Source organism: Cladophialophora yegresii, assembly GCF_000585515.1.
Source record: "Cladophialophora yegresii CBS 114405 chromosome Unknown aczIN-supercont1.3, whole genome shotgun sequence".
Taxonomy (NCBI): domain Eukaryota; kingdom Fungi; phylum Ascomycota; class Eurotiomycetes; order Chaetothyriales; family Herpotrichiellaceae; genus Cladophialophora; species Cladophialophora yegresii.
Genome location: NW_006913047.1, coordinates 2,729,294 through 2,752,875, shown reverse-complemented (window position 1 = coordinate 2,752,875; position 23,582 = coordinate 2,729,294). Strand labels below are relative to the sequence as shown.

General features: G+C 53.7%; 10 protein-coding genes across 10 annotated transcripts; 6 read left to right on the top strand and 4 right to left on the bottom strand.

Annotated features, from left to right (window-relative positions):
* Nucleotides 1-1,978: 1,978 nt before the first annotated feature.
* Nucleotides 1,979-3,473, bottom strand: A1O7_04737 (uncharacterized protein; the record flags this gene model as incomplete). The annotated part of the gene is made up of 3 exons (XM_007758747.1): nucleotides 1,979-2,737; nucleotides 2,798-3,260; nucleotides 3,310-3,473. The coding sequence occupies 3 exons, from the start codon at nucleotides 3,471-3,473 to the stop codon at nucleotides 1,979-1,981; spliced, it is 1,386 nt and encodes a 461-aa protein (XP_007756937.1).
* A 4,587-nt stretch (nucleotides 3,474-8,060) lies between these two features.
* A1O7_04736 (uncharacterized protein) lies at nucleotides 8,061-8,939 on the bottom strand (the record flags this gene model as incomplete). Its single annotated transcript, XM_007758746.1, has 1 exon — nucleotides 8,061-8,939. One exon carries the CDS (start codon nucleotides 8,937-8,939, stop codon nucleotides 8,061-8,063), a length of 879 nt encoding a protein of 292 aa, XP_007756936.1.
* Nucleotides 8,940-9,615: 676 nt separating this feature from the next.
* Nucleotides 9,616-10,578, top strand: A1O7_04735 (uncharacterized protein; the record flags this gene model as incomplete). The annotated part of the gene is made up of 1 exon (XM_007758745.1): nucleotides 9,616-10,578. One exon carries the CDS (start codon nucleotides 9,616-9,618, stop codon nucleotides 10,576-10,578), a length of 963 nt encoding a protein of 320 aa, XP_007756935.1.
* A 733-nt stretch (nucleotides 10,579-11,311) lies between these two features.
* Nucleotides 11,312-12,973, top strand: A1O7_04734 (uncharacterized protein; the record flags this gene model as incomplete). Its single annotated transcript, XM_007758744.1, has 1 exon — nucleotides 11,312-12,973. One exon carries the CDS (start codon nucleotides 11,312-11,314, stop codon nucleotides 12,971-12,973), a length of 1,662 nt encoding a protein of 553 aa, XP_007756934.1.
* Nucleotides 12,974-13,094: 121 nt separating this feature from the next.
* On the bottom strand, nucleotides 13,095-14,328 carry A1O7_04733 (uncharacterized protein; the record flags this gene model as incomplete). Its single annotated transcript, XM_007758743.1, has 3 exons — nucleotides 13,095-13,345; nucleotides 13,401-13,974; nucleotides 14,026-14,328. 3 exons carry the CDS (start codon nucleotides 14,326-14,328, stop codon nucleotides 13,095-13,097), a joined length of 1,128 nt encoding a protein of 375 aa, XP_007756933.1.
* An 861-nt stretch (nucleotides 14,329-15,189) lies between these two features.
* A1O7_04732 (uncharacterized protein) lies at nucleotides 15,190-15,801 on the top strand (the record flags this gene model as incomplete). Its single annotated transcript, XM_007758742.1, has 1 exon — nucleotides 15,190-15,801. The coding sequence occupies one exon, from the start codon at nucleotides 15,190-15,192 to the stop codon at nucleotides 15,799-15,801; it is 612 nt and encodes a 203-aa protein (XP_007756932.1).
* A 690-nt stretch (nucleotides 15,802-16,491) lies between these two features.
* Nucleotides 16,492-17,422, top strand: A1O7_04731 (uncharacterized protein; the record flags this gene model as incomplete). Its single annotated transcript, XM_007758741.1, has 2 exons — nucleotides 16,492-16,656; nucleotides 16,742-17,422. 2 exons carry the CDS (start codon nucleotides 16,492-16,494, stop codon nucleotides 17,420-17,422), a joined length of 846 nt encoding a protein of 281 aa, XP_007756931.1.
* A 265-nt stretch (nucleotides 17,423-17,687) lies between these two features.
* A1O7_04730 (uncharacterized protein) lies at nucleotides 17,688-18,467 on the bottom strand (the record flags this gene model as incomplete). The annotated part of the gene is made up of 1 exon (XM_007758740.1): nucleotides 17,688-18,467. The coding sequence occupies one exon, from the start codon at nucleotides 18,465-18,467 to the stop codon at nucleotides 17,688-17,690; it is 780 nt and encodes a 259-aa protein (XP_007756930.1).
* A 599-nt stretch (nucleotides 18,468-19,066) lies between these two features.
* A1O7_04729 (alcohol dehydrogenase) lies at nucleotides 19,067-20,722 on the top strand (the record flags this gene model as incomplete). Its single annotated transcript, XM_007758739.1, has 1 exon — nucleotides 19,067-20,722. One exon carries the CDS (start codon nucleotides 19,067-19,069, stop codon nucleotides 20,720-20,722), a length of 1,656 nt encoding a protein of 551 aa, XP_007756929.1.
* Nucleotides 20,723-21,140: 418 nt separating this feature from the next.
* A1O7_04728 (uncharacterized protein) lies at nucleotides 21,141-23,565 on the top strand (the record flags this gene model as incomplete). Its single annotated transcript, XM_007758738.1, has 7 exons — nucleotides 21,141-21,398; nucleotides 21,469-21,713; nucleotides 21,821-22,056; nucleotides 22,153-22,271; nucleotides 22,342-22,936; nucleotides 23,171-23,277; nucleotides 23,422-23,565. The coding sequence occupies 7 exons, from the start codon at nucleotides 21,141-21,143 to the stop codon at nucleotides 23,563-23,565; spliced, it is 1,704 nt and encodes a 567-aa protein (XP_007756928.1).
* Between the last annotated feature and the right edge of the window lie 17 nt (nucleotides 23,566-23,582).

Here is a 23,582-nt window from a genome sequence, read left to right as displayed (position 1 = left end):
GGTGAGGGAGCACCTAATAATTAGTGAAGGATCCCTCAGAGATGGAGTACGGAGTGGGTAGCGATGGCTGAGGCGAGTAGGAAATGGCGTTGAACATGTGTGACTGCATTAGGAGCATCGGGTAGTCATGCAAAGTACTGTAGCAACGCGAATGCGACAGAAACCTGTGTCAACAATTTTCGATTCTTGTCACCTGCGTGGAGTTTTGGCGGATTTATTCTGATCAGGAAATGACGCCGCATGCACGTCGGGGAAGCGGCTTGAAGCCGACTGCATTTTGGCATCGTGGCCGATATGCAATACGTATGACGAGGGATTGAATCGCAAAAGGCGGTCGGAGCAGCTTGTTCGAGGTCGCTGATGTCCGTAATGCAGTCGGAAGGTCGTGGAGTTCGACAGCGGAGTTGGGGCAGCGACAAGTAGTACATCATCTCACTAACACTCCTCGTCTTCTTGCATACCCTCGTTGTCGCCCGTACCGGCAACATGAGAACCATCACTGTTGATTTTCAACTCTTGCAGAGCTCAGGGATCGCGGCGCAATATGCCCACGATCTGAGCAAGCATGCTTTTCGCCGTCACGGTTAATTACTCCGTATCGTGTCATGCTACACGAAATGCCTAGATGATCCCTTTGCGCACCTCGATTCCTACCAATGGACGTTGATCGATCTCTGCTCGTTTGAACGGCTGTGTGCAGTTTTACGTTCCGGGTTACTTCAAGAGGGCAGTTTTGCAGGTGAGACAACGCTCAAGCTGACAAGCTCAACACCACCAATCTCTGACATCGCGGGAACTCGCATTGTGTCGGCAAAGTTTCGAAAAATTGCAGACAGCAATACTGAATCAGGTCACGAGCTCAGTTGACACGCAACCTGAAAGTTACGTCTATTCCCAGCACAATGTTGAGCTTCGTGCTCGCTTCCGCGACGGCCTGTTTGGCTTCTGTTTGGAGCGCAGCGATCGCCGAGAACAATGGTTTCCTGGCTTTCTTCACTTGCCGAGTCCTTGCTGTGTATGTATGATGCCTGCTGTTCCTTTGCTTGCAGAAAGGACATGACGCTGATCGGGACAAATGCCTTGACTCGGCTGCGACCCTGGCCGACAGTAGGCTGTTTCTTCACGGACCGTGAACGCCGGGGTTTGAAGCTGGCGACGAGTTCTAAAGCAGAAACAGGACAAGGGTCCATAAGGATTTGAAAGCCGGAAATGCATGTGTCAGTGTTCGCTGAGAGATGCTCTTTGAAGGGAACGTCGATGGCCGCAGGAGTCTTGGGAGGTTCAGCAAACCAGGTCTCACCTCCCACTGATGCCTCGCCTCGGTATCATTCTGATCGTTGAAACGCGGTAGTTGTGCAAGAAAATCTAGTAAACGGCATGTTGCATCGTCAAAGTCAGATTTCTTTTCTCTGCGCAGTGTGCTTGCACTCGGTAAACCAAGTACCTTGTACAGCGCTTTTGGTTCTCGAGAAGTCATCATCATTCTTTGTTTTCCACCTGTTACGATATACGACTGTGCCACTACTTATTAGGAACAGCGCGTGGACGGGGAAGGGAAGAAGAAGAAGAAGAAGAAGAAGAAGAAGAAGAAGAAGAAGAAGAAGAAGAAGAAGAAGAAGAAGAAGAAGGGTGGGGAGGAAATACATAGGTAAAGTATTCATCTCTGAGCTTTACCAAATGACTCATGTAGTGAGAGAATTTTGGCCCAAATGGCTGGTCAGTTGGTAATCAACCACGACTTCGCAGGTCATCCGTACCGAATATCTCTCGACCCTTATCTGTAAGAAGAGAAAACAGGTCAGAAACTATTTTTATTGTTCATCCTGAAAAGTTTCTCAAACCTCCGCAGCCTCAGGGCGTGTACTGAAGTCAGATCCCCTTCTCTGCAGAGTAAAACATACACCATACACTCGGAACCCGTTGCGAGCTTGAGGGCACCCTGGACAGTGTTGCGGTCCGCCACCGCCGATTAAGCGTCTCAGTCAGATGTCGACGTCCTCAACGCTCTCGCAAAGTTCATCCGAGGCAGAGGAGCATTCCGGAGCGCCGTGCTTAGACTGTGCCCAAGGCGCGGAATGGCACCTGCACCTCCCAGAAACATACATACACCCGTGAAAATGATGATCGAGCCATACGATGACCCATACGCGAAGCTACTGTGTTGCCACGGCTTCATCGACAACAACTTTTCGCTGACCGGACCGGCCAAAATGTTGCCCGCGCCTTTTCCAGCACACATGAGGGAGATCACTAAACCTGTGTTGACATTCGGGAAAGTCCTTCTCATGTCACCCGCACAGCCGGTCCAATGGCCAGGGTATCCAGCTCCGAAAAGTCCGAAGAGGATGGCGAATATGTACAGCGTCGCCTTGTGGGTGCCGCAGCCCCAGAAGCCGAACACGGCGATGGTCGAGCCGAGGGTGGACACCAGGATCGCCCAGCTGACGTGGTAGCGATCGACAAGTCGACCTTGAAGCAGATATCCGCAGCATGAGGCAAGATTAAGTAAAGCGACAGACAGCGGACCCGTAGCTGGCGACATGCCCATAGATGATGCGAAGGAGGGCAGCCATAGACTGGGCAGTGGCGCAACAGAGGACTGAATGATACTAGGGCATTGATACATCCAGAACGTCCGCTTTTTGATGAAGCCCAGGTCCATGGGTCGGAATCGTCGTGGCCCTCGAACCGGAAGCCGGGGCTTCATGAAGAGGACGCAAGGCAGCGCAACGCCGGCCTGATAAAGTTAAGAACTCTACCTTGAAAAGTCGGTGGACAGAAGGGACGAGGAACGTACGATGATTCCCGCACAGATCCTCAGCGTGGTCCTGTGACCCTGAGTATGCAGCAGCCACTGTAACAGGAACGGCGTAGTTGCACCACCGATGCCCGTGCCTGCCCAAGAGATCCCAAACGCAAAGCCTTTGCGCTCCACAAACCATTCATCGATTAAGAACATCGCCGGAAAGTACACCAACAAAGCGCCGACGCCATACATGACGCCCTGAGTCCACAGTAGGACCATTGGGGAGTCGGTCGAAGCCGCGATAAGCAGCCCGGAAAACATGATGGCCAGCCCAACACAGCCCCCAATGCGCCTGAGGCTTGGAAACCGTTGATGAATGAGGGAGATAAATGGTGAGCCGATGAGCATGATTGCCATGGCGGTGGTGGCTACGGCGGCAAGACCCTCGTGCTGGCTCCTGAAAGGCTCGTGCTGGCGGTAGTAGACCTCCATAACACCGTAGGAATGTATGAACCTGGATTTGAATCAGCAATCAAGCCATGCGACAAGGGACTCCTGCGTACCCCCAGACAGTGGCTTCAAGGAAGAAACATGCCGCAAGTGTGAACCAGGCACCCTTGCCGCGGTCGGCTGGTGGAAGACTCTGCAAGTCTACAAGACTTGTGTCGTCGTCGATATCGGCACCTCTGTTCACGGCAGCGAGCTCATGATCGGTGGTGTCGGCCATGGCGACAAGGTGCTGTCTATCCGTGAGACTGTCGTCCAGCGGACAAGAATGGGGAGAGCAAGAGCAAGCTAATATAAGCTTCTTGTTGCTTGGTAATACAATGTGCAATACGCGTCTCCAACGACGGATATCGTTACCTACCTAGGTAGGTTTTTGCTGGGGAAGCCAAACATGCCAAGCTCATCAAACGCTCCGCACTCTAGTGAGTAGGTAGCAGTGGCAGTGGTGCCAGCACTGAGCATGGCCAGAAAGGCGGCCTGAAGGCCCTTCTGGGAATAACAACCGAGACAAAGACCAGAACGTCAGTCGTCCGACTCTGTGAGGCTGGGTGAAAAACCCGAGAACCTGTGGCTTCGTGCTTTGGTCATATTCAGGCCAAAAGGCGAGATACTCGGGTTTCGAAACGGAGACCGACTTTTGAGAAGTCGAGAGTCGCCGCTGGGTATCGTGCCATACCTTGTAGGCGAGCTGAGTTGAAGAAAGAAAGAAAGTCAGATACCACAACGCAGAATATTTGGGCCTCAACCAGCGAATCAATCTCTTCCATGTCGTACACGAAAGCCAATTCCTGCTTCGATGTGCTTATATTGGCTTTGGCTCATGTGAACCTCGCTTCTCATCATACCATTCAAGTCAGGCTAAAACGTCATCCATCCTCAACTTCTTTATGGCGTCCTCTGCCCATTCACCGCACCTTATCAGCTTTTGCCCCTGGAACAGTCTTTCAGGGCCATTAAATTGCTCGGGCGGGGCTTCCACTAGATCGCACACTCGTCGAAAGTTTCCGTCATCGTACACCGCTCTTGATACTCTCCCGATAAATCTTTCGCTGACGAAGGCGGACTGCTCGTCCTCTTCGGGCTTCTTCCCAGGTCGATGATCATGGTACATTCCCTGCTGGATATTGCCAGAGACTTGAAATATGTGTCCTGTACCCGGCCCAAGTTCATGTGTCTCCACGAAGATCGCCACGTGTTTGAGGCATTCCGGCGGACTCTACCCAAAAGACATCATAGTGCGGAGATTGAGCTGATTCCGGGTTGGCCATGATTCCCGACAATATCATTATCAATCCCGTTGGCAAAAGCGCTCTTTTGGGGTTGAGGCGAGGGGCGAAAAGGTAACACGCGATATAGAGGACAGTGCCAGGACCGAGAACGCCGCGCGACAAGTGGAAGAGCAGTGAGGCAGAAGTAGCTCCTGATTCAAGATTGGGATTTGGCAAGTCGCTGAAGAATGAACGGAACATCTGTTCACTGTCAAAAAAAACTGACAGCGCCTACGATTGTCCTTTTTGTCATGGTCAGCGCAAGCGTATGGGAAGAGCAAGCGCTACAACGACAGCTAAGAGGGCTGCAATGCATTCACTTCATTGTTGTGTACATGTCTGATGGAAACTAAAGAGAGGAGGAAGAGGGGTAAGAGCCATAAGGACTCGTAGAATGGCAAGTGCTACCAGTCCCAGTCAGGGACTAGTGCTGTCATGTGACACTCTTGGAGTTTCGATTGGGGGCCGGGCTGGCACGTGATGGGATTGTTGATGCTGCCCATTTTCAGGATATACGTAGTCCACAGCAGGGAGACTAACGTGCTTCTGTTATATTTGCACCCGTGTCCTTGGACGACGGAATGCTCTACCGAGGGACGCAAGAGAGCACAGGATTGAATGACCCTCGTGGCTTGCATGCTGCCCCATGTGCAATTTAGCAAGAGGGAAGAGTGATGCCTTGACACTGAGACTTTGGGTGTGGTGAATCGTAGCGAGTGGCAATGCAGTACACTGTGGCGGCAAACGGCCCTAACAGGGATGCCGAAGCTCGAGTCTATATATCCGCGCCTAGACTGACATCCTTCTGCACTGTCGTTTCAGATAGCTGCCGAAGGACTGGAACGACGGAGAGAGTTGCAGCGGTTGATTAAGTTGTATCGGCATAGCTGGTCTGGAAAGCAAATGACGTTAACTGCCTACAGCACGGCAAGTTGTGTTAGTATGTTAAGCGACGATATCTGCATGGAGTATGGGAGAACATAGTGCTTCCATAGCTACCAGTCACGAATGAGCTCCGGCAATCTTGAATCACTTGTCTTGGAATCTCCTCCTTAGATTCTTCAAACATCGCAGCTCTTTACTTGTGCATACTGAGACTCCGTTAGACCTTGCCGCTGAAAAGTCTACCGCTGAGAGCCGTACGTGATGGTTCACCGTTACTGAGAAACATCACCGCGAATCTGGGAGCAATTCCCCATCCCTAGCGAGGGACAAATGGATAGGTGATGCATGAGTCGGAATCAAGTATATGTCCCTCCCGCCCAGTCTTTCCCTTCCATGCAGAGCTGATCACCAGTGTCAACAACTCGACGATTAGAGCCTTGTGATATGGTGTCAATGGTAATCTGGGCATCTCTTTGTGATACACATGCGGTGATCGGGAGCTTCGACGAGAGGAATCACCTCGAAGGTGATCCTAGAGGTGGCCGTGATTGTTGAAGCACCATCTGGAGTCGTCTCACAAGCAAACTGAGAGAAGGGAAGTGATACATCCCCCAGCGCTGTTTATTCAAACGCCCTCAAGCAAGAGAGTATAAATCTCTTACTTCGTGTGCATATCCTCTTCCTTTCCTTCCTGCATATACTCTCAATTCTTGACTCTCCAGACACGAACGAACCCACAGATCCACATTCAAAAAAAAAGAAATAAAAATAAACGGTCCAACTTACCTAGATACATATCCACACAGCCAACCTATTCCGTCGGACGACAGGGTTTCGGGGTATATATCCATTGATATACCTTCGTCTAAGACCAACAAAATGCCGTTCTACCGGCCACTAGGTGATCCCGACACCTGGCTGCTCTCCAATCCCGGTATCCGAGACCGATGGTCCAGAGACCAGTACTTCAAACGAGATAGCCGAAATCTGGGATTCGATGCCAAACCGGACCTTTTCGAGATCTCTGCACCCGGGTAGAAATATGAGCGAGAGACACCCACACATACCGCGGATGTATTCCAGTTTCTGTCGATATGAAGACGTTGCGGCGTCCCGGAGTAGATATGGGCCATCGCCCTTCCCCCGTCTCAACGAGAGAGAGAGTCGAAAATGGGCTTCGATCCCGAATCGCAACATTTCGAGTTCTTTGTATCCGGACGACCGTATGAGCAGGAGCCTTCCTAACATACCGCGGTACGGAGATTTCTGGCCGTAGGGAGAGGTTAGGCCGTCTTAGCCGAGAGGCAGGGAATCGAGCGTTCTGTGGTGGTGAGCTGCAATGACATACAAACGGCCAGGGGGCAATGACACGGAGTAGTCCTGGGAGCAGAGACAGCAAAGGTGCTGAGGACTGTAATGAGATCTGAGGGTGTGGGTGTGGAAGATTGTGCGGAGTCTGCTGAAACAAATGCTACCAGCAATTACTTTGTATCACGTTCTGGGGAGGAATGACCGGAGTCGTGGATGCCGATGAGAGAAGCCAAACAAGCAGATAGTCAACAGAGTAAAACATACGTGACACCATGTCAATGGAGAGTCAAAAATCGTGACACATACACGGGTGATAAGAGTCGTCATGCTGCAGGGGGAAAATGTGCTTGAAAGTCTGGGAAATGCCGTACGATGCCGAATACCGACATGAGCTCGGTCGATCGTAAATGCTTTCTTAGTCAGTGGCTTCGATTCCGATGAGGCAGAGAGGTGCTACAATTGGAGAGTGACACAAGGAATGGAAGGATAGAGAGGGAGAAAAGGAGTCTAGAGCACTCTAGTGCAGCGTGGGGCGCAATTACCCCTCGAGCCCCTTGACTCTCAGCCTTGTTTGCCGGCCACTTGAACGGGCCGACAAGTTTCCGTCAGTCGGAGGGAAGCGAGACCTGCCAATAAATCATTCGTTCATGAACCCCTCTCCTGGGTCTTTGGTCGTTTTCCATCTTCTGAAGCCTCCAAAGCGCTGCAGCCCGTCCGTCTTCACCTTGTTATTCTCGCTTGGACTTCCCGTCCCTCTTCCAGGGTCTCGGAGGAAGGTTCCTATCGAGGCGAAGTACGGACGAGGTGGGGTTCTCAAAACTCAGTCTGTATGAGTGATCACTGCAACGATTGGCGTATCGGAGGAACCAAATGATGGGCTTTTGTATGTGAGACCCCGGATGGGGTATATTATTAGGGCAGGACTACGAAAAAGATGACGCGGACCAGCGCGGCTCGAGGAACACACGGACTCGAGCTTCCCCTTTGTCCCGCGAACACGAAACATTAAGCAGGCAATGATGTCGCTGGCAGGCGCGTCTCTCAGCAGACGCGACGCGGAAGAGTGATTTAGAAGGCAGGATTGCGAAGCAAACTCAGCTAGAAAGGTAGGGGCTTTGAGCTTGAACTTGGAAAGGTTAACTTGGGATTGGACGCTGCTAAGATACCCATCCTTTCTCCCTTTAATGTTACGCTATGCTAGGTTTTCCTCTGTCGCGCTGCGCCAAGTATCGTCAGTGCCCAAAACGCTTTCCCGGCCTCGACCTCGATCGAGGTCCAAGTCGGAGCCCGTGGCCGCGTCGTCTCTACTCCAATGTCACTGATTTTCCCATTTTTCTCGGTCGCTACCCCCTCGATGGGTTCGCAAGTCGCGCAGCTGTCGAAGTCGACGCGGGCTTCGACGAGGTAGTCGTGCTAGTCGCACTAGTTGTACTCGTAGAACCCCCACCGCCGCCTCCTCCGCCGCCTCCTCCGCCACCAGATTTCTGTACCGACGCCTGCACGACCTGCCCTGCAGTGTTGAAGACAATATCCACGAGCGCATTCAGCGGGGTGTAAGAGAACGTCTTCTGGACGAGTCCGCCGGACAGCGTCTGGCTAACGCCCGTGTCCGTCATGTTTGTCAGGTAGTTTCCAACAATGCTGCTCACGCCGCCGACCTCTTGGACGATATTTCCCAGATTGTCGATCAGGAAGTTCAGAGTTGTCCCACCCTGCGTGATTGAGCCGAGGAGGCCGTCTATCGCGCCGACGATCGGTTCAAGCAGAGAGGTGACATTGTTGATGGCGGAGATGAGGAGGGGGTTGAGGTCGAGGGATTCGAACACTCGGTTGACAATGTCGACAAGGTGACCCAGCCGGACGATCAATTCTAGGTTGGCATCGACGTCTGAGATCGTGAGGTTGACTTCTTGGATGGAGACGGCGACACCGGCGTTCAACGTGACTAGGTTGGCGACCTGGGCGTTGAGGTTGATGTCTGCGCGCAAGTCGTCCACGTCTAGCTCAATGCGTCCGACTGAGAGGGTAGGCACGTTCAGGTACACGTCGGGAGCTGTCGAGGACGCAGCCGTGGGTGTCAGGGTTGGAGGATTGGATGACGGCGTGGTGCTGGGATTCGAGCTTGACGAGGGTGTCGTTGTGGACGACTGTGCTGAGATTGGTGAAATGAGCAGCAGGAACGAGAATACCGTCAGGACGAGTCTGCATATTGAGGAAGACATCATGTACTGGCCACCACGGCGTTGTCAACAACAACAGATGCGATGTGGTGCGGAGTGTGTGGATGCGTTGCCTCGAGAGCGAAGGAGTCAACGATACAGATCACGCGAGAAAGTAGAGCGAAAGCACGGAGCCTGCGTATATCATGTCCATGCGTGCCGTGTTCGAGGCCGGGAAAGCACCTCTCCTCGGTGCCATGTGTTTGGGTAATGGCAATCTCTCTCGGCCGCGTCGCTTACAGGGAAATTTCCCACGCACACGATGGTTCTCGTCTGGTGGGGGGATGTGTGTCGATCTCCTGCGAGGCTGAGACGCGAAACCGGTTTCGTGGACGGCGCCTGTCAACGCCCCACGTTTCAACGGCTGACAACGGTTTAGGGCTGAGCGCTGCCGAGATTGTGGGTGGACGCAGTGGAGGTGCCCCTGAACAAGCGCACAGAAGATCATGCATACGTGCCGTGGTGGAGATGCGGTTCGCGAGAACACCATGATCTGCCGGGGAGTGATGCATTACCCGGACGGGTACTCGTAGTCGCACTGTGTAAGTAAGTGCGCAGCTGCCCGAGGCTTCTTTTCCCTTTGAGTAGGAGTCTTCACCTACATACACTATGCAATCCCAGTTCTAGTCCTTCATCAGAGATTCTCGTCGGCACGCAAGAGAAGTAAAGTCCTTCCACGATGTCCCGGCTCCCACCCCCCCTACTCCGGGTCTTGCTTCTCCTCGCCGCCCTCCTCACCCTCACGTCTTCGCAAACCATCTCCTCCGCAGACGATGGAGGCTATACAGGCTACACCCTAACAGTCCGCGACACGGCCAACAACACCGATGACGTCGTGTACGAGACGGAAAACACAAACACCGACACCTCAGGCGGCTCGTCCGCGCCCAACGCCTCCCCGCCGGACGTCTACCTCAACGCGAGTGTCTCGGTCGGCGAAATCGACCTCGCAGTGCGCAATCTGACCGCGCAGATCAACATCGCGGCGCAGGTCCTCTCGCTACTGACCTTCAATGCGGGCGTCGATCTCAGCATCAACCGGGTCGAGCTGCTCATCCAGAACGTGACCGCGAAAGTGGAGCTCGAAGCACGGCTCGAGAACCTGGTGGCCATGATCAACGATACGCTCAGCTCGATTGATTTGAACCCCATTATTGCGACGTTGGGGAATGATGTGGGAGACCTGCTGGACAGCACAGTCGGTGGGCTTACAGGGTCCGGATCAGGGTCGGGGACAGGCACGGGCACAAGTACCAGTGGCGCCGACAGTGATTTGTCCGCCCGGAGCGCCCTGCTCGAACAGGGCATCCTCTATTCCGTCAATGACTACTCAGGCAACGTGCATACGAACCGCGTGCTCGACCAGGCGGGCAATATCGTGGACGAGAAGCTTCGTAATGACGGGGACGTCTATTCCTCGGAGATTGTCGGGTCGTATTGGCATGACATGACGCCCACGGGCCGGGAGAGCACGGTGCTGTTCGACGGCGTGAATGCGCGCGAGGTGCAGTACTCGTACATGCCGTTTGCGGGCTTGATTTCCACGGCGGCCATTTACCTGGACGCTGAGGGCAATGTGCTGGGGACGAGGGTGTTGAGTGAGATTGAGGGTGGGGGGTCCAGTACGATTGCCGATGATTGATTGTGGACTCCGTACACTGCGTGTATAGCATGTATGTCTATCTGGGCTATCTACACTATCTGCCTTACCCTGGTGGGTGCCCTGGGAAGGGCGAAAATGGGATACCATGATTGTCGTGTTCTTGGCCTCCTTCTATCCGCCTGCAGCTGTGTCTTCCGTACTTGTTGCTCGACCTGGCAATCAAGGTGGCCGAGAGTGTTAATCGCGCTGCCGTTCAAGATCTCCGGCGTGCTGACTCCTACGTCGAGCCGTCTCTTCAACCCGTACTTGATTTTCAATGGTGAGGAACGAATCGACACCCAGTGCCATCAACGCCCCGGATGTATCAAGAGCCTCGATCGGCTGCAGCATGAAGCCGCAGATACTAACGCAGATGTGGTGCGTGAACTCTTCTCCTGAAGCTGGATGCATAGTCTCTCCGTTGTAGTACGCGATCAGCCAATGGTTAAGGGAAGGACGAACCGCTATTCGGCCTCGACATTCACGAGCCAGAACGAAAGACAATGTTGAAATAGGACGACGACGGGCAAAACGGTGCAAAATTGCCAAGAAGGCGCTCGGATAAAAGAATCTCCCCTCGCCGATGCAATGCCTCGCCTCGCTCGCGAAGGTTCAACGCCTGCAGTCGAGATGATGAAAGCGATGAAGACAAACTGAATTTGCGGCGCAGTCATCAGTGGAAATGGCGAGTTTCAGCAAATAGCAACGGATCTAAATGCTTTGAACAGCCATCATGTCCTCCCATTACACCACGGAACCACCTCCTACGGCGTCGGTCCTGCTTCATACAACAGCCGGCCCTCTCACCATCTCTCTGTTCGCCGCCCAGACGCCTTTAACATGCAGGAACTTTCTGCAGCATGTCCTCGACGAAGATTACAACAACAATTTGTTTCATCGCGTCTCCCCAGGCTTCGTTATCCAAACAGGCGACCCATCAGGAACGGGCGAAGGTGGACAAAACATATATGAGGACCGCGAATTTGAACGATACGATGAGGACTGGGCGAGACTGCTGGGTCGGGAGAAAGACGAAAAGATCGTGTTCGCAGATGAGATTCACAGTCGATTGAAGTTCAACCGCAGAGGCTTGGTGGGTATGGCGAAGGGGACCGGCCCTGGGGCGGGATATGGCACACAGTTCTTCATTACTTTGGGAGATTGCAGAGCTCAACTCGACGGAAAGTGCACGATGTTCGGTCGTGTCGAGGGAGATGGAATCTACAACGTGGTCAAGATTGCAGAAGGCGAGCTCTTGGAGGGCAGCGAGAGGCCGATGTATCCCGAGAAGATTCTCAAGGCCGAAGTTCTTGAAATGCCCAAGGGCGACGCATGGCAGAAAATGCGGAAGAGGCAAAAAGTCGCTGATCGCTTTGTCGAGGCTCCTGCAAAAAAGAAAGCGCCTAAGAAGAAGGGTGGAAAGACTCTTCTGAGCTTCGGGGGAGAGGAGGGCGATGAGGATGCGGGCCAAGTTGCCGTACGGCCCAAGAAGGCCAAGTTCAATCCTGCCCTGATCGATGCAGAAGATATCCCAAAGTCGAAGCCGAAAACGAACGGTATAGCCGATAGACCTCGAAATGCGGAAACACGGCCATCACCCTCATCGATAATCCCTGCAAAGCGGAAACCAAGCCCGACGTCACAGCGAAAGTCACCTTCTCCAACACATCATCGCAAACCCTCCTTTCACGATTCAACAACGCAGCTCCCTCTTAAAGACCCCGAATCGCCCTCCCGCTCACCCACTCCTGATGATCAGCCCTCAGTTCCTGCATCCAAAACATCCGCCTTGCAAGCGGAAATCGCCGCCCTGAAAGCTTCTATGCGTCGCAACATTGATACCACCGATTCTTCGAAGCCCAAGAAATCAGCATTAGAGGCGATGATCCCAGCAACAAGTACGCGAGGCCGGAAACGTCCTCGCCCAGGCGAAAGCAACGCTAAAGACGAGGCTACCGCATTGAAAATGCTCAATGCATTCAGAGCACGCCTTGAATCCGCCGATGCACCCCCAAAACCCAAGTCATCAACCAATGGTTTTAGAGACCGAGACATCTCTCACAGCACCTCCAAAATAGGAATGTCAAAGGACGCTGAAGCCAATGACGATGAAGAAGCCACCCTCTGTGATCTACACTTCATAGCCAACTGCCAGTCCTGCTCGAAATGGGACGATCCAACCAATGGGGAAGCAGAAGAATCTCCCGATGAGGATGGAAAGAAATGGCTGAGCCACTCACTCTCGTTCGCCAAGGACCGTCTGGGGAAAGACCTAACGTGGAAAAGGAAGAATGAAGAGGAATTGGTAGTTATCGATCCGCGGGAGAAAGAACGGGAATTGAAAGCTGAGAAGCGAAAAGACAGGGAGAAAGGCAAAGGAAAAGACAGAAGGTGATGGTAGTACGGAGTGGCTAATCACGGAAGTCTTTGATCCAGCAGTGCTGCCGCTGCTCTTCGGTGCGCTGTTGTCCTCGTCATCGCCCTAACTTACGGCCCTCGATTTCTGCATCAAGTATTTACTTCACGACATTACTCATCGGCTTGATCCCATGCTTTACGACCGGACTATCGAGAAATTTTGCGTGGTCATGAAAAGCATCGGTCTGGACCGTGGATACTTCGACTTCTGTTCTCCCTCGGCTTGTTACGTCCGCGTCATACTCGTTGACCGCCTCCGGCAGGGACTTCTCCCCGTTTTGAACTTGAATCATGGCTGAAACGAATTTCTCACTGTCGCAAATTGCGTTGTTCGCGCCCTGGCCACGGTCTAGGGGTTTCCGCGTCAGCTGATATTTGTCCGACCGGGAGACAAGAACACTTACGGAACGTCATGCTGTGAGCGGCGTCTCCCGCCAGAGTGATTCTGCCATCTCGATTGTCCCAGCCGGTCTCGGGAGGACCCCAGACCCTGAGCGGCACGGCTTTCGCACGTGTATCCTCTGGTATCCACTCCACGGCCGACTTGTAAGGGTCTGCCCAGTCGTCCATTCTCCGTCGCAGCTCGTCGACCATGTTCTTCCCTTCAACGTAGTCCGAATCCTGCTTTGCCCAGGTTGCGAGGATATAGAAGACCCAGGTTTCGGGCTTCTGCAAATCAGGCTTGTCTAGCAAGAATATGCCGACGTACATCGACTTCGGATGAGCTCCGACATCGACGAAGGGGTTCATCATCTTGTCCATCTTGATTGCTCGCTCTGGTGTGTAGCGGAACGGGAAATTCAGGAATGTGTAAGGCAGCACCCGTGGAGATGCAAGGTCGCCCAACATCCAGCGGCGAACCCATGAGCCACCGCCGTCACTGCCGACGAGCACCGAGCCTGACTCCGAGGTACCGTCGTGGAAGCGTGCTTCCACTCCATCTGAAGTAAGTTGGATATCTGTGACCGTCTTGCCAAACTATGCTGGATGAGCAGAGAACAGGGCATCAGATCCGCCAAGCTCACTGACCTTGACATTGAGCCCTTCTGCCCAGATAGTCCTCGTCTTCTGGATATTGAGCCTCCTGACACCCGGAAAACGCGGTTCCACAATCGTAGCGCCTGTCTGCCCATCACGAATGATCACACTCTCGCACCCGGCTGCCTTTGTATCAAGACCCGGGTCCGGCTGGCACTCTGGCAGTCGCTTGTACAGATCTTCGGGCAGTAACTTGGCAAGCAACGGGTGGCTCCAGGCGATGGTGACTCCCCAATTGCGATCTCTTGGGGAGCTTTCCTTCTCTACCACAACATAATCTATCCCATTCTGCATTCGATGTCAGCACGACAGGTGCGTGGCCCTCGTGCATTCTCAATACCCACCTTCTTGAGCCCATGTGCCAGAGCCAAGCCGGAGAGCCCTGTTCAGGAGACTGGGTCAGAGCTATCGTACTACAGCAGCCAGGGGTAGAGAGGTTACCTGCTCCTACGACGATGACCTTAAGCGGCTGAGCCATCTGCGCACTGAATATCCTGCTCTCAGACGTGGATATTTGAGAAGGAAAAGGCCGAGAATAGAGACTAGACCACTTGTCAGGCAGCACATGAACTGACAGGCCCCGGAAGGAGCACGATTCGTCCGTCTCTGACTAGTAAAATGGTACTGTACCTCCTTCTCGTCAGTCAGTCGCAATGCTTGGATAGAGGCAGCCCTGACCCTGTAGAGAGAAGTCGCTGATCGAGCTCGTTACACCACGTTATAGCAGACAGGAGCGTTCCATCAGGGTTGTCCATCAAATCTCCAGTAATTGCCCAGGCCGCCTGTCACCTGTCACGCCGGGACTAAATCTCACCCCACGACATCAGGACTCCCAGCTGAAGCAAATCTTTTCAACAGCCCAAGGCGGTCAGCCACGTGTTTACTGCGTACTCCGTAGCGATGCGAGTCCTCCCCATATGGACAAGCCTGTGCCTGAGCCCCGCCTCTTTCAGCACATCGCATCGCATGCGCGGAGCATATCAGAGATCTGCTAGTCGCCCAAAGCGGATGATCTTTTTTCGGACCCAGACGGTGTCTAGCTAGACATCATTTATCGCTGACACCTACAAATTGCCGCACCACGCACCAGGCGGAACTGCTTCGAGGGAGCCAAGTTGAAATCTAGCACCTTGCACAAATGTCGTGAGAGCAACAATGGCGATAATCGAACTCGCGCACGTCAGCCTCAAGGACGGCCTCACGGCAGACGACCCGCAGCTAAAGAAAAACCTCAGAGAAGTGAAGAGAGTAATTGAAGAGTACAGCAAACTAGAAACCATCTTCTACAGACAACTTGATGACCCGACAATCATGTTTGTGATCGGCGCGTGGGAGACCAAGGACCACCACCAACATGGGTTTGACGGCTCTCCGCAACAAGGCGAAATCCTCGAGCTGATCAAGGATCAGATGGGCATAGATTGGATGCACTACATCGACGTGGAGCAGTCGCGCATACCCCTCGACGCACCAGTCCTGGCCATAATAAAAGAGTCGTTTGCGAAGGACAGTGTCAACCGCACGGACTTCGATCAGCAGTTTGCATCCCAGACGGCGCATATCGGCGGAGCGAGATACGGGGCCATCTCGGGGTGGAATATCCGCAAGGACAAGCATGAACAGGACGTGAGGGTGAATTTCTCGGGATGGGAGAACCAGGAGGAGGCGACGCAGGCAATGGTCAACACGATTGAGCATGTCAAGGGGTTTCGAGCCGTGCCGACGGATCTGAATTTCTTCTTCGTGACGAAGGCGGCGTTGACTTGATGAGAGTGCGTGAGCTGTGGATGAGTTCGCCGAAGAAATGACGATGATATCTTGCGACGGCGTCGACTCACGCCCACGTCAATCCAACTTTGGGTGATATAAGGAGTACTCGTACATATTGCGATGAATCTTGATGCGAGCAGCAAGATCAAGCAGTTCGCTGGAAAATCCCTGAGCTAGGCTCCTTGCTCCTCTACTGGATCTTACGGCAACTGGTTCCCCGCCCAGAGGCCCCCGCTTTTCGCCATTTTAGGCGCCGGTCCGATGACCTTGTTGCGCCCCACTTCCCCATTGGGCCTTCACATGAACCCGGGTGCTGGCGGCTACAAATCAGACCAGCCTCTGACAACGGACAAGTCAATGTATGGCTCCAATTAGAGAAGACCGAGTTGTTCGCGCAAGCCGACTATCCTAGAATTGAAGGCGCGGAAGCTATTCAAGGCGGAGTCATTTCTGAACACTACGAGTAGAAGACAAAGAGAAGAGGAGAAACTGACCAGGATAATAGTAGGTATTTGTATTGACCGAAGTCTTCACCTTGGTGTAACGTGGTCGCATTCCAGTATGGACACACCCAAGTTAGTCCGAAACAGCACATCACCACTGATACAAGGATAGATACGAACCACCAAAATCACAACGCAGTACAGCAGCGCGGCACGACCACCAAACAGAGCAGCACAGCACAGCATGGCCACCACCACCTCATCCTCGGACGACCAAATTCTCACGAACGCCCTCCGCGATCTCATCTCGGCGAACCACATCCTTCACCACCACGGCGTGGTCGACGCCTACGGACACGTCTCCATCCGCCACCCGCTCGACCCCACAATGTATATCATGTGCGGATACGTAAGTTACTAAATCCGTCGCCACCGTGATGCCCACGCAGCGGAATGGCTAGAAGGGCCACACAGGGAGTGGCTAACACACGCAGATGGCTCCCGCGATGGTTTCCTCGCCGACGGACCTGATCCACTACCACGTCTCCGACTCGTCGCCCATAGACCCTCACGCCCCGAAAGGCTACTCGGAACGGTTCATCCACGGGGAGCTCTTCAAGCGGTTCGGCAGCGTCAACTGCGTGATCCACTCGCATGCCGAGGAGGTGTTGCCGTACGTGGTCAGCATGGGCGTCCCGCTCAAGGCCGTGTACCATATGAGTGGCTTCCTGGGGAGTAAGGGGGTGAAAGTATTCGATATCGCCCCGCTATACCGCCAGGGCGAGCAGCAGGATATGCTCGTCAACAATTCGCGGTTCGGGGCCGCGTTGGCAGAGAAGTTCGGAGCGGAACAGCCAGAGGAGACGGTCGTGTTGATGAGACGCCACGGGTTCACCGTTGTCGGGAGGGATATTGTGACAGCCGTGTATCGTGGGATATATACGCGGATTAATGCCGAGGCGCAGACCAAGGCCATGAGTATTGCGCGGAGTGGGATGGGTGACGGTGAAGAAGCCCAAGGGGAGGGGTTCCAGGCGCTCACGCCGGAGCAGGCCGTCGGCTGTTCGGCTATGAATGAGGCTTTTCATGATAAGCCTTGGAGGTTGTGGGTACGGGAGGTGGAGAGGTTGCCGTTGTATGAGAACCAGTTGAGTGAGAGTAGCAATCGCGCGTGAGGCAGAAAGTAGCCAAGTGACGCGTTTCAAAGCAAGAACATCAGACGTGAGATGTGAGACAAAGAAGCGGATCTAGAAGACCGACAGAACAAGTGCTATTGTATTCCCATCAGCGTCCAGTGTACATTGCGAAAAAGAAGAGAGCGTATCCCCGCGACTCCATTCCCTGTCCCGCCGAATCAATTGAAATTGGGTATATCAAGACAGTTTTGCAATGAGACGACGGCACGAGCAGAAGCAAAGACCCACATGATCTCGGGGCCCACTAGACCTCAACACCAGCGATCCAAGCAATTCCTGCCTTCACGATCTTCTCCACGACATCCGCCTCGGCCATTGTTCGCGGTGCATACACCATCGCCCAGCCCTTATCAATGAACTTCAGGGGAAATCTCATGCCCCATCCCTTGTCGACCACGGTCTTTGCGTCGGCCTCGGACAACCACACGTGCAGGCTCCCATCCGACGGATGAGCGTGCGCGATCTCCGTGCCGAGCATCTTGTTGTTTCTCGCTCGGTCGTTGAGCGTCTCCAGTGCGGGTTTCGCATAAATGGCATCCGTGCTTCCCCCCTCGGTCTTGCTGGGCCGTAGATCAAGTATTGAGGGGTGTTTCGCGGCAAAGGTGGCCATCATGGATTTCACGCGCTCTTCCAAACCCGGCTCGACCACGTCGCGTTTGTAGGGAACTTGACGCTGAGGCATTGTCCGGGACATGATTGATGGTTTGGGTCCTTCGCGGATTGGAAGAGTATCAAGATACTTAGGTCCGGCCGATGAGAGTGGTGAAGAGTCCGAGAGATCGTCCTTGCCGAACAAGAGCATGCGATTGATCCGGATCTTGGTCATGCGCCAGTATCCCGCCCATGTGGGGGGTGTGCCTCCTGTGCCGAAGGTTTTCCAGGCGTAGAAGTCATTGAGGACCCAGGCGAGAGAGACGGTCAGCGCTACGGCTGTGGCTGCAGAGGCTGCCTGACGTGGGCGGGCGTTGATGGTATCGAGAAGCCTGCGGTATTGAGTCGAGAGCCTCGTGGTGAGTGTATCCATGGTTGCCGTCGAGTCTGGATTTCAGTCTTGTGTACACAGGAAGGAGTACGATTGTGGTGAACTTGGCAGTGAGATTGAGATGTCAGCCGCTCTTTACGCAAGCTGAACCTTCAATATGCTTCCCAAGGGCTCGGCAATAGGTCAGCAATTCGAGCGATATTGTTCCGGGACGCTCACTCAGAGAGAAGATCAATGGTCCAGGGGTGCTCCGACATGCTCGTGCATGGCAGAAGAGACTCTGTCTACGTTGAAACAGTACTCGCAGTAGACTCCCGATCTTGGTCTCTGGTGCTCGAAGCTCTGGCTGGTGCCCCTGAAGTGGGCTAGGTAAGCGCAACTACAGTAACTCAAGGGCCCACTGTGCTACCTTAGCCAGGGCAGCTTCCCCGCAACTCGGCGGGTCTCGAGCTTATCGTTAGTAGCGCTGCTTTAACGTGGATGGCACGGAAAAAGTGCGGCGCCGATTTTCGGCTCGAAAGCCGTTTGCAGCTTGTCGTCACTATCGAGCCTCGAGTGCAATGATCATGTCATTTCTCGAGACGCAGTCCACTTGCCCCTAACGTCCAACCTTTCCTACGGTCCTGACGGCGCTCACCAAGATGTCTGGCTCAGCTTCAAAGAGTCTTGCACGTCTGCTGCGCCAGACGAGGAGGTCTTCAATCCCTCGGCCTCAACTCACACAGTGCCAGTCAATACGAGCTTCGTTTGAGCCCGTGCGAAGCTTTTCAGTGACGTACCGACGACGGAGCGACCCCAGCGAACCTCACCACGATGTCCGATATACCACGGATATGTACCCTTCCCTGAAACGGGACCCGCGGTTTGCAGAGCTCACGGACGAACATATCCAGTTCTTCAAGTCTACGCTGGGCGATGATGCTGCTGTCATTGACGGCGTCACGAAAGACGCGTCGGATGATCTCGAACCCTTCAATAGGGACTGGATGAAGAAGTACAGAGGCCGTGCCAAGCTGGTTCTGAAGCCCAAGAGCACGGAAGAAGTGAGCAAAATCTTGAAATATTGCAATGAAAATAAGCTTGCTGTGGTTCCCCAGGGAGGTAACTCGGGCCTGGTTGGTGGTAGTGTACCGGTCTTTGACGAGATCGTGATTGCGTTGACGCGCATGAACAAGATTCGAAGCTTCGACGAGATCAGCGGCATTCTGGTCGTCGATGGAGGTGTCATTATGGAAGTTGCCGACAATTATCTGGCCGAGCGCAATCATCTCTATCCTCTCGATCTCGGTGCGAAAGGTTCAGCTCAAATAGGCGGTAACGTCGCTACCAATGCCGGAGGTCTGAGACTGTTGCGTTATGGTTCGCTCCACGGAAATGTCCTCGGAATCGAAGGTGTGTTGCCCGATGGCACTATCTTTGATGATCTCTCCACGTTGCGGAAGAACAATACCGGCTACGACTTGAAACAGCTGTTCATCGGTGGAGAAGGGACCATCGGCATCATCACGGGCGTCTCAATCCATTGCGCTCAAAGGTCAAAGGCGGTAAATGTGGCTTACTTCGGTCTTCCCTCGTTCGAGCACGTCCAAAGAGCCTACAAAGAGGCAAAAATTCACCTTGGCGAGATCTTGTCGGCTTTCGAGCTCATGGATGCTCGCAGTCAGGGATTTGTACACCAGGTGACGGGCAACAAAAGGCCACTTGACGGTGACCACCCGTTTTACTGCTTGATTGAAACTAGCGGTTCAAACACAGAGCATGATAGCGAGAAGCTCGAGAGTTTCTTGGAATACGTCATGGGCGAGGAAATCGTCTCGGACGGCGTACTAGCTCAAGATGAGACACAAGCCCGGCAGCTGTGGGGCTGGCGAGAGGGCATCACCGAAGCCATCGGACACTTTGGCGGCACATATAAATACGACCTGTCCATTCCCATCAAAGAATTGTACAGCCTGGTCGAAGAAACCCGGGAACGACTGGACTCCAAAGGACTGGTAGGTGATGACGACTCGTACCCAGCGATTGCAGTGGTCGGCTACGGACATATGGGTGACGGCAACCTACATCTCAACGTTCCCGTCAGGAAATACACCCAAGAGGTCGAAGATGCAATAGAACCATGGGTCTATGAGTGGATCCAAAAACGGAGAGGCAGTATCAGTGCCGAACACGGCCTCGGCATCGCGAAGAAGAAATACATTGGATATCAGCGAAGCGACACTATGCTGAAGCTCATGAAGCAGATAAAGGACCTTTATGATCCCAATGGGATTATGAACCCGTACAAATATATATAACCCTGGCGTTGTCCCCTAGGCGAGAGGCTGGGGGATATACCACCACACTGCTTATCCCGTCCTACAGACATCTGCATCTGATCTCATCACAATTGAGTATCCGAAACTCGGGCCCAGGTTTGCGCACACCTCTTTACTGCTGTTCAGCAGATGGTGTAGCGAATCCGGTGCGGGGAAGATCTGACAGATTCACCTGGACTGACCACACCCAGTGATTCCCCGAGGCTGTCGTACGGATGTCTCCAATTCGGACATGAAGCACTCGCGTGAGGAGACCGTACAAGCATCGACTACATCACTATCATTTGTTGACGCATTGCCGTCTTGTTTTCTATGCATGTCTGTTAAGCCTAGGAAAAGCTTCTCGTCAAGAATCTCCTCGCGTCTGTATCTCGTCGCCTCGCACGTTCCACCAACCATGGTCTCCTCGGAAAGGCTGAAAGAAATATGCGTCCCGCTCTCCAGTGAACACGCATACAAGAAGCGCAAACTCAGAGTCGCTACAATCGGCGCTGGCTTCTCGGGGTTGATACTAGCCCACAAGATCCAGCACGAACAGCCCGAGTTGCAAGATTTCATTGATCATGTCATCTTCGAAGCCAACGACGACGTCGGCGGAACGTGGCGTGTGAATACCTACCCGGGAGTGCAGTGCGATGTGCCTGCGCATATATATGTTAGCCTCTCTGCCGTTTCGGGTATCGCACAGGATGTGGCATCATGGACAGGCTGACTTGCGTGTTAAGGCATTTCCCTTCGACCCGAATCCGAATTGGTCGAAGTTCTACGCAGATGGTGATGAAATTCTTGCATACGTCGAGAAAGTGGCCACGAAGTGGAACCTGAGACGGGATGTCCAATTCAACACCAAAGTAGTTGGCCTTGAGTGGTTAGAGGAAGAGGGGAAATGGAAGATTCGTGTACGGAAGAACGGACAGGAGGAGCAAGACGAATTCGCCGATGTGCTTGTTTCGGCTCAGGGGTTCTTGAGGTGAGTCTCCCTGATGCCGTGAAAGGATGCAAGTCTCTGGTCGAACAAGCTGTTGGGTATCGGAAAGCCGTCATCGCCACTGTAGCTGACCTCTCTCATCCCCCAAGCCAGTGGAAATGGCCTGATATCCCTGGCGTCCACGACTTCAAAGGCCACAAAGTCCACTCTGCCGCCTGGGACCACTCGTACGATTACTCGCACAAACGTATCGGCATCATTGGCAACGGCTCTTCAGCCATCCAGATCTTACCTCAAATGGCCAAACTCCCAGGCACGCAGATCATCAGTTTCCAACGCGAAGCCACTTGGATCACGCAGAGTCTAGGTCAGGCACTCGGCGTGGGTGACCAAGGCGATCCCCAAGAAAACGGCGACCAAGAAATGGTCAACGGCGATGTTGGCGTCGATATGGCGGACGTGGACGCCAGTGACGAAGAAGTGGGCAGTAACTTCAACCCCCGATATACGAGCCGGGACAAGGCTCGGTTCCGCAACCCAGACAAGCACAAGGCATACAGGAAGATGCTCCAACACGGTATGAATAAGGGGTTCCGCCTGGTATGTGCTTCGCATGTGGTTCTTTCTCCGTCGGAAGATTGACTGACTCGCTGGCTCCCCAACGTTCCAGTTCCGCAAAGACTCGCCCCAAAACACAAAATCCACCGAAGTCACCATCTCACGCATGCGTGCGGCCCTAAACAACGACCCTGCCCTCTGTGAACAGCTGATTCCCAATTGGACACTCGGCTGCCGCCGCCTCACCCCTGGCGAAGGATACCTCGAATCCTTCCTCCTGCCGAACGTGACGCTCGAGAAGTCTCCAATCAAGCGCATCACGAGCACGGGCATCGAGACTGCCCACGGAAACCATCATGACCTGGATGTCATCGTGTGCGCCACGGGCTTCGACGTCTCACATGTCCCTCATTACCCCGTCACCGGCCGCGGTGGGGTGACTCTTGCGCAGAAGTGGGCCTCGGAGCCGGAATCATACCTCAGCGTCGCGTGTCCGGATATGCCGAACTACTTCATCTTCACAGGGCCGAACGCCACGGTTGGCCACGGCACGCTGTTGACCAGCATGACGTGGACGGCCGAGTACATTTGTCGGTGGTTGCATAAGATTGCAGGAGAGGGGATCAAGAGTGTGGCTCCCACACAGGACGCGACGGATGAGTTCGTGAGGTATGGGGATGAGATCCATGCTACGCTGACGTGGACTGGTGAGTCCGACTTTGACTCCTCGACTACTTGACCAAGGAGACTTCCTGCGGCACTGGGGAGCACATCTTCCGAGCCGCATGGCTGTTGTGCTTGCTTCTCCGCATCCCCCCCCTCTTTCAGCCTGCCTCGTGGTTTCAGAACCTGTTTCTGTACCCGCTCCTTTTTCTGTACCTGTCTTCTTGTTGTGCTCTGATTTCTTTGCGAATTGGAACATCTGCTAACGAATACTCTAGGCGGATGTAAGAGCTGGTACAAGAACCATCGGGTCGACGGACGGGTCACGGCAACCTGGCCCGGTAGTGCGTTGCTTTACCGCGAGGTCATACTCCGGGAAATCAGGGTACGTGTGCCCAAGGCTTTTTTCGCCTTGGGGCTTGCAGACTCCGAGTTTCCGTTCTCCGACCCCACCATCATCCTGCCCTCGTTTGCTGGTTGAATGGCTACAACCTGGAAGCCGTGTCTAGTTGCTAATAGATGGTTCCAGGGCGAGGACTTTGACATCCGATACTGGACCGGGAATCGGTGGAAGGGGCTCCTGGGCAACGGGTTCACGCAGTTGGAAACGGAGGCCGAGGAGAAGGAGAAGAACGGCGAGACGGTCGATCTGGCTTTTTATCTCAACACTTGACTCGTGGTCTCGTAATC